At 40.4% G+C, this 9,878-nt stretch overlaps 1 protein-coding gene across 1 annotated transcript; it reads right to left on the reverse strand.

Moving 5' to 3' along the window:
- Nucleotides 1-8,228: 8,228 nt before the first annotated feature.
- kcnj1a.1 (potassium inwardly rectifying channel subfamily J member 1a, tandem duplicate 1) lies at nt 8,229-9,503 on the reverse strand. Its single transcript, XM_041812547.1, has one exon. The coding sequence runs from the start codon at nt 9,501-9,503 to the stop codon at nt 8,382-8,384; it is 1,122 nt and encodes a 373-aa protein (XP_041668481.1). The 3' UTR covers nt 8,229-8,381.
- Between the last annotated feature and the right edge of the window lie 375 nt (nt 9,504-9,878).

Consider the following 9,878-nt stretch of genomic DNA (forward strand, 5'->3'; position numbering starts at 1 on the left):
TTCTAACTTGACACGCCAGATGGATTTGTGAAACACATCAAAGCTTCAAAAGGAAACGTTTGGGAAAAGACAGAGGCTTTTAAAAAAAAACTCGGAGCGTGATTGGATGAACTTTCTGTCTGTCACATCTCTACAGGCAAATCAGAGCAACAAAACATGTATCTTAGCCACTATCGAGGACTAACACGAAACATGGCGACTATAGACATGCAAGTACTTGACTTTTGTCGGTTTTGAAAAGAAAAGAACTCACTGCTGTTCTTTGTTCTTCTTTTAACCAAGAAATGTTCTGATAAAACTGGCACTTTAGCAGCATCCACGCTAAGCTCTTCCACCATAACTGTACCGGCCTCTTGCTGCTGCTTGCTTACGTCACGACTCTGCCACGTCTGAAAGGACTGCCCCTTGTCACTGATTGGGCCTAAATGGTTCAGACGGGAGCTTCGCAAGATGGAAAACAAGAAAACGGGCGTATCCTCCATCTGCTTTGCAAGGTTAGTTCAGTTCATCATCAGTTCATGACCTCAAGCTCAGGAGCACTTGGGTTAAGCAGCAGAGGAATAATCTGAAACGCATCAGAAAATTCACCTCTGTATGGCTTAAAAACAGAATGAAGGTTTTGGACTGGCCTAGACAATGTCTGTTTGAAATGCTCTGGCATGACCTAAAACTGGCTGTTCATGCTGGAAAACCTCCAGTGTAGCTGAATTAAAACAATTGTGCAATGAAGAGTGGGCAAAAATTGTTTCACAGCAATGCCAGTTATCACAAATGCTTGTTTGCAGTTGTTGCCGCCAGGGGTGGCACAACCAGTTATTAGGTTTGGAGGCAATTCAATTTTCACGTAGGGCCAGATAGGTTTGGAGGGATTTTTCCCCTTTGGGGTTCCAATTTTGCTTCATTTGTGGATAATGGCTCTCACTGTGCTTAACTTGAGCAATTACCTTCTACATAGAGCCACGTAGGTTTGGATGTTTTTCCTTTAATAAATTAAATTGATATTAAAAATTCCCTTTGGTATTTACTCTGGTTATCTTTGACTAGTGTTTAAATTTGTTTGATGGTCTGAAAGATGAAGATGATTGAAAAATACGTAAACAAAGGAAGAGGGTAAATCCTTTGTCACAGCACTGTTTGCTAGTCTTGAGTTTTTTGTGTTAATTTTTATTTCTCTCTAGTGATCTTAGATCTCTGCCATTAAGATAAGTTTCATTTTCTCAAAGTGAACAAAATGCTCATTCCTTTTCAATTCTAACACATGTTCAAGTGTGAAATCATCAAAAGCAAGGACATTGTAGGTGTAAAGGAATTTAACACTAATGTGCATCAAATTGGAAGTCTGAAGAGTGTTTGACTGTTTACATCATTTAATTCCTCTCTGAGCGCAGCTTTAAATTACAGGCGTCAGTAATTTAATGAGCAGTGTGTCAGCATGGTGTCTGTGTTAAGTGACACTTTTAGCTCTGCAAATTGGTGTATTAGCGTGCATGAACCATGACAACAAAAATATCCTACCAAAACCAGCGCTGAATAACCACAGCAGTTATGTAACATTTTCTCTCTCTTGCTTTTTTATAAAAATAAATCAATTATTTTAAATAAATGTGTTTCATCTTTGTCCATTTAATCCTTCCCTCCTTTCTTAAAGAAGATCCCCCTGTGTGCAGACACACATCAGACAGTATGCAGTTCATCAGAGGGCTCTCACTGGTCCCTCTAGGCCAGGGGTCCTCAATTAGTTTTTCCTGGGGGCCAACATTTTTCAAGAACAGAAAGCCGAGGGCCAGACATGAGTTCTTGGATGTTCATATATATATATATATATATATGTGTATATATATATATATATATATATATATATATATATATATATATATATATATATATATATTATAGATATATACACACATACCCTCACACAGAGTATGGCTTAATTAGCTACTTTAGACAGAGGATTTATTTGCAAGTAATCTAAACAGGTCAGTCATGCTGTCCTTGTATCAGGTGGCATTTTGTCGCATTTTTAACGTTTTTAAGACCCACTGATGCTAATTTTACAAGACTGGAATATTCATCATAAACATTCATTCAGCATGACTGTTTATGGCTCTAAAATGGCAACCTGTTGTCCACAATATCTGATCAGACCCTGAGATTATGTCAGCCAACCTGGGATCAGCGCAGAGTCCAGAAAGAGAGTAAGTAACCAAATTTAGTGTAAATGTTGAGCCTTAAGTGTTTCTACAGATATAGCCTTTTGAAATGATTTATTTTGTAAGTTTTGTTTTGATTTAAGCTGAGGTAACTTTACTTCCTGTTTAACAGTAGCAGACTTTTTCTTTGAAATCGCCGGAAAGGAAGTGACTGAAGTAACACAAGGTAACTTGACTACGGTGAGAACAGTTAGCGGAGCAATGTAAACAAAGAGAGCTACGGTAGAAAGTGAAAACCTAGCACCCCCTGTGCAGGCTTAAAGCTCTTACGGTGAATTTTTTATGCGTTTGGGTCTTCTGCAACTACAATTTGTTGACTTTTCCAGTTAAAATAAACCACGAAAACCATCAGTACGACAGTCAACCATCATTCAGACAGGAGGGATGCTACAAAAAGAGTGAGAGTAGGATCCTGCTGAGATGTGATGGCTGCTCTATTACTGCTCAAAGAGCTATAAGCCCTCACCTACCGAGTGATTATTTCACCCAACCTAGGATGAGTGCAGAGTCCAGAAAGAGAGTCCTCACCTCACCTACTGGGTGAAAACTTGACTTATAAGTACATCTCTGTGTGTAATTATGTCTTTTAGCGCTGCACAAAGACCAAAAATGCTGATCTTTCATGTCATAGGACAGCCTGTGTCCAGGTTAGGAATAGTTATATTTTCAGTTATAAACAATTTGTTTTATGTTATGAGAGTAATTTTTTACCATTTTTTTTTAGGAGACCTGGAGTCAAATACCGTAGGATTTATAAACTATGTCCCGTTTGAACGTTGATGATTAAGACCATAATTGCATGTCTTGTTGACATAAAATTAAACTGTATGTAAATAAATGTAGTTGATACTAGTTTGGCATTACAGATTCTTTATAATGAGGGATTAAATCAGGCTGACATAGAACTAAATCGCCAAAGTGAGATATATGTCTGCGTTTGGAGCCGATGGACAATTATGCAGGGAAAGTGTTTGCTATCCTGAGAGCAGATGTTTTAATCTCCCGCAGGAATAGAAGTTTGGTTTTACAAGGCAAAACCCTCTGACATTTGTTAAGGCCTGAGATGCAGGAAAGCTATCAGAGGTTCGGAAAGGCCTGGACTCAATGAGAGTCTGTGCAGCTGCGCACGGTGTTAAAATTCTTCATCTTCAACAAAATAATCAATATGAAATTAGACAATAAATACTTCTCCTTCAGTCTTAAAAGTCATACAGTCTGTATCAGCCTCTTTTTGGGCAGCATGTTTGCAGAGTTGAGGTGATAAAGCAGTCTGCTGTGCGTGACGCACAGTGCGTCTTTTTACAATGCTCCTCCCTGCTCTAAAGAGAGTTCAATGTATCCAGCCTAACTCATTTATTGCATAGCATTACGACCTCTCCTTGCTATAACTATAGAAAGATAACGATAAATGGGTGAAAATTTGTATTTTAAACACCTAAGAGGGTAAAAATGAAAAATTAATATATTTGTTAAAATTTCAATCTTTTTTCCCAAATGTCTGGCGGGCCAGATGACACCTGCTGGCGGGTCAGAAGTGGCCCATGGGCCGCCATTTGAGGACCTCTGCTCTAGGCTGTTTCCCTGGACCTCTCTGACTCTCTGTGGGGGTTTTAGAAGTTTGGAGGCCCAAGGTAAGTAACAAATTGGGGCTGTTATACATTTTTAAAGATATCATAGTGAGTAAAAAATATTTTGAAGCATTTCTTCTCAATAAAAAAGTTGCAAAACTACATAACTACAAGATATACGCAAATGTTAACCATCATTACTTGCTCATCAACACTCCTTTGAGTAAAAAAAAAAACAATATATGCACTCTAAATGTAAAACCAGCTCTTCCACCACATATCAGGATTTTTATTCATTGTTTTGCCATTTTACTGCACAGAAATCTACATGTGTATTGATTTAATAAAGACACCATGCTGTAATTTGCTTGATATGCAGACCTGATGAGGCTTTTTAAGGGATTTTTAAGGGGCAAAGGCATCATTCAAAGGCACATTTTTGATCATTTAATTTCATTTTGATGCTATTTTAAGCACTCCTGGTGCTTTATACATATCCCATATTAATTACTAAAGTAATCACTGATGTATATGCACACCTGTAAGGCCCCTTGATAACTATTTATACCAGTCTTACATGTGTTATCATCCTTATTAAAAAAAAAAGAAAAAGCTAACCTTGATAACCGCTAGATTTCAGTATTATAGGTGCTATTGTTAATGTCAGAATGATAAGTCAAACATGGTTGTTCCTGCTGATATATTCACAGCATTAAAATCACAGCACACGATCATGGGAACGCCCCCTGGTGGGCAGGGAGACTTCCTGTTGCTGTGCACCATAAATAGTAGACACCTCTCCATCGACTAATCTTTACGGACACAGATGTTTCTATTAGAGTGATCCATGCATTATTGTTCATGGTTGTAATACTTTGCAGCCATAAATTTATCTTCTTGTAGTAGCTGTGTTTGTTTGTCTTTCTTCCTAATCAGTTTAGGCAGAAGTCTGCTCAGTATGCATGTGAGGTTTCTTCCTGATTAAAGAAAGCTGGCCTGTAGCCTCTTTCTCACGTCATACGCCACTCTTCCTCTCCCCGTTTTCTGACTCTATCCGCTGTCCTGTCTGATAAAGGCATCAAAAGCCTCCCTTAAAAACATGAAAATAAGTAAATGCATAAAGAAATACGAATGCTTGGTGATTGAATGTGAGGCACGTCCTTCTGTGTATGAAATGTACTCTATAAATTACAGCTGGCTTGACTCCATATCGGGAGGTTAGCCTCGAGGAAGACCAGTTAAATCTTCATGCTAACCTAAAGTATGTGCTGTTATTTCTCTAAATGGAGAATTCTGGTTTCATGTTCTGAACCTGCGGGCAAAATAATAAGCAGCAAGCAGCCGCTCTTATCTCCCAAACACTTCCACTCTGTTGTCTTTAGGTCTTTGTTTGCTGTCACAACTTCACTTTGTTTATGGGTGAAAGGCTATAATAGGGGTTTGGTAGCTGGCATGATGCTGTCGTGACCTTCTTGATAATAGCCTTTATTTAACCCTTATTTGACTCTTTGCTCTCAGATGGATACGGCCATAAAAGACAGGACAGACTTTTTTGATAAAAATAGACTTTATTCGATTGTATTTTGTTCCTGAGAAGAAAATGCAAAAAAAAAAAAAAAAGACTTTACAAACATTTGTGATTTTTATACTATACACACTGTGGTATGCAGCCCATCAATAAATATTTGAAGACATTTGTTCTCTTGCTGCGTCTTCAATAAAGAGGAAAGACGTCATCATCATCATCATCATCACTTTGAAAAGTGTGGCCCCTGAGCCTAACCCTTTACTAGGGCCTTCCTGGTGTACACCAGCGGAGTCAGGGTTATTGAACAGCAATGTTATCATTCAAAGTCTAAAACACTGATCTTTCAAGTATTCTATGATGTATCGACCTTTTGCAGTTATGTGATGTGGCTTACATTCAAAGGTGGAAGCACTGATGTTGACAAAGCTATGTATTTCAATCGATAATCAAGTTTGAGATTTGGGAGTAATAAAAGTTACAGCGAGGAACATAATACAGTTAGCCTACTGAACACAAATATGAGTGACTCAGTTTAATGAAGAGAGACGACCTGAGGAAGCTAACGGAAAGAGAAAGGTGTGAAGATTGGACTGAAAGAGGTGTTTCTCCTGACACAGGTTGATCTGATCTTTTTTTTTTTTAAAGATGTGTTTCAAGGTCCTCTTGCCTTTATTCGGAGAGGACAGGATGGTGATTGTGTAGAGACTAAGATAAAGAGAGGTGGGAACAACACACAGGAAACTTGTGCTGCCTGACTGGAAGACCAGCTGCATTTATGGGTCTCTATCTAATCACCACTGTCCCACAGGCGGTGATCTTAAAGAATATGAATCCCTGGATGCATATGCCACTGATCTCACAAATGCCTTTTTGTGTAGCTTTTCCTTTAAAATGTCAAAATGGGCTCATCAGAGCTATTATATATTAATATTAATATTATACCATATTTTTTTCACATTCATCTGGGAAACCTCCCATACAGGTGATTTGGAAAGGGCAGGGTTTTTAAAGAAAATTCTTGGAAGGTGATTGGACGAACTTTCTGTCTGTCACATTCATTACGGGCCAATCAGACTGACAAGACAAAATGAGGTAGTAGACACACTCAGCTCTATTAAGCTAGGCAGTAAAGCCCAAAACACACCAGCACCATCTGACAAGCATTAAAATGATCGGCAATTGCTTTCTATGAGCAAACCCAGAACGGCAGCAGCCAGATGTGCATGGACATGCCATGCCGTGGAGTGTTTCCACAAGAAAACAGCTGATTTGTACATCTTGGCTGGCTCTATTTGAGGTTTGAGGGCACAGGAAAAAGAATTTAGTGCCAATTTTGTTTGACATGTATAATAAACAGGAGGCCTCAGCTGCTGTTAAAATACCACTGCCTCTATTGTTATTCACTTCCTTAGTGAGGTGGTGAAGCAATCCTTGAGCAAGCTTTCGGCTCCGGTATCAAGTACCTGGCCATGCAGTGCCTGGCGGAGAGTTTAACCAATGACGCACTGCTGCCAATGTGTGTTTAGGACAGCTATTGAAGGGCGTCAAATGGCGGGACACGTCGGCCCAGTACCGTTGAGATTTGTGCATAAGGTGCTGTCACTGTTTACCAATGTTGGAGCTTGTTGTTGGATAGAACTCATGCCGTGGCTGGTAGGGAAAAGAGCAAAAACATCTGTCTCGCTTTTTAGTGTGGTTCTTTGCTCCTCTTTCAATAAAAAAATCAGACAAATAACTGCAACTAACGTTAAATCCAAGCTAATAGCTTTAACGCAGGCAGTCACTGCCACTGTCTTGCAATACAACTAAACCCCAACCAGAATTATCGCAATCTCATGCTGAAGCAGGTCAGGAGTAGAGCAGAAACATCTTGTCTGCCATAGAAAGCTTTCTGTGCAGTTCTCTAGACTGCTACTAAAGAAATGTGGTCCAGTTTAGACAAAACTTCCAATGTGGCCGCATCCAAGTTAACAGGATTTTATGCCAGCTCACAGTACAACTAAACCTCACCTGTACCTACACAAACTCATGCCAAACCTCCTTATGTAGGAATTGGCTCAGTTCTGATAAAACTGTAGCTATACTACAGTAACATCTAAGCTAACTCCTACTGGGAGCAGCCATTATTACCAACTTTTAGCACTTATAGGTCAGGTTCGTTTTCAGACCTGGCACAATTGTTCAGATCGGAGCTTTGCAAGACGAATTTGCCTGACATGAGATCTGGTTTATCCAGTAACTTTGCAAGGCTGACAGTAAGCAGAGTGTCACTTTAAACCATATCATTTGTATTTGCTTGCAGGAGCATTAACCTATCATATTCTTCTGTTGCAAATGAAAAATTGTTGTGACTACAATAATGAATAATCTAATACTGACATTTCAAGCTTTTTTAGCTTTCATTGTTCAAAATGTGCACTAAACTGTTGGTTGCTATTAGATGGCTGCCAATTTTCCTGGTGTATGGCTGTGATCTGCCTCTGTCAAGACTACATTAGCCCTGTCTGTTGGCACACTGGGAGATAACGTGGTTTAATATGCAGATATTTTATTTGTAAAGAGTAATTATTTATTCAGCACTGGTGTCTGGTAGGTAACAAGTTCCTTTTGCTATCTATGCAAGGGCGTGATGGACATCAGGCGCATTAGGTCAATACACAGTATAAAACATCATTTTGCAAGTAAATAACCACTTATCTTGATTTAAAGCAAAAGCCTGTGTGATTTGTGAGGATTTTTTGTTCTTGATTTGTAGCTCAACCACCTTGCATAACCTGTGTCCCCCTTTGAAAACAGGTTTTTGGTCAGCAGACAGTGACAGGTGTGGTTTAAAATACAAATAGTCCACAATACAGTCCTGCCCCACAGACGTCTTTCTTATCTGTGTTAAACACAATAGAATGACAAATACGTAGGTTTTTAGGTATTTAAATGCTACACAATGCCCTGTCTGCCATCAGGTAACCCCAGCTGCCCCCTGCAACTGCTCGTCCTTAAGGCATTCGTCATTTAGAGGTAAAGGCCTCGACAGCAGTCTCAGTTCTTACTGTTCATTACAGTATATTCATGTCCTCACATCTTTGTGACATTTGGGGGATCGTTGATATCAATCACCTCAAAGCCCTGGTTGTCATGTCCGTTCCTGGAGTGATGATGATGACCCTTGATGTTGTGGAAACAGTAGGCACAGTGCGCAGTGGCCACTGGCACCACCTTGGAGAAGTTGGAGAAATCCACCCTGTACTTGCCCTCCTTGCTTCTGGAGATGATTGGCAGGAAGTTGTAGCCCCACATGATCTCCTGAGGAATAAATGAGGTCCTGACTTGGCAGGAGGAGCTGGTGGACTCAGCGGTGCCATCCAGGAAGACGACAAGCTCAAACTCTTGCTTGTTGAGCGTGTCCACTGCCATCTCAAAGAAGGGGCTGCTCTTGTCGATGATGTGGTAAAGCGTGAGAGGGCAGATGAAGAAGAGGTTGTCCTTCCCTGCGTCCACCATAAAGTCGATGTTCACCTGGTCCATAATGATCGTCTCCCCATCTGGAGTGTTTGTTGTCCTCAACAGCTTCCCGTAGATCTGGCTCCCGATCATGAGGGTCTTGCGCAGGTTGGCAACTCTGATTGACAGGCAAAGAGTTCCGTTTTTGGGGCTGATGACTGCCATGTCGCTAAACGTGATGGTCTTGGCTCTCTTTTTGGGGGATGAGATTTTGGACAGGATGACTCCACACATGAAGCAGTTGATAATGGCTCCAATGAGAGATTGAATGATGAGAAGGGCTACAGCACCGGGGCAGAGAGGTGTGAGCGCTCGCCCACCATACCCAATGGTTGTCTGGGTTTCGAGTGAGTAGAGGAACGCCGTGGTGAGTCCGACAACATTATCAACACATGGAGTGTGATCTGACGCAGGGCTTTGCCACGTGAGGTCTCCATTACTGCGAGCAATCCAGTACCACAGCAGGCCGAAAATGAACCAGCTTAGGGTGAAGGCGGCGATGAAGAGGAAGAGGACAAAACGCCATCGGATCTCCACAAACGTGGTCCAGAAGTCAGCCAGGAAGGCAAAGTGTTTGCTGTATTTGAAGTTTCCATATTCAATGTTGCACCGGCCATCTTTGGTCACTAGCCTGGTTCTGCGACTTTTCCGCTCAGCCAGGAAGTCCTGGAGACGTTTGCTGCACGATCCAATCATTTTCTACAACCTAGAGGACAATAAAACAGGAAAATATAGAAACATAAACTCAGTAACATCAAAACAAACTGAATCAAACTTTGCCATGGAACAAAAGCTTACTAAAATAATAGCTGACTTGTCATGATGATAAAATTCTGGGACACTTTTAATCTTTTGCAGCCCAGACATGTGTTGATCTTGGTGTGTAATACTACAGAGCACTACAGAACCCTTCAAACTGGTAATCCTCCTCAAATACAATAATACTATGTTTAACAGTGTATGCCAATTGATTAACAAACAACATGGAGCTGATTCTCAAAGGAGGGCAGTGTTGCAAAGAACAAATAATGCAATTTAAGGTTAAGGGGAATTTATACCAATGTAGCTACC

This window comes from Cheilinus undulatus, linkage group 2 (genome assembly GCF_018320785.1).
Source record: "Cheilinus undulatus linkage group 2, ASM1832078v1, whole genome shotgun sequence".
Lineage (NCBI taxonomy): Eukaryota > Metazoa > Chordata > Actinopteri > Labriformes > Labridae > Cheilinus > Cheilinus undulatus.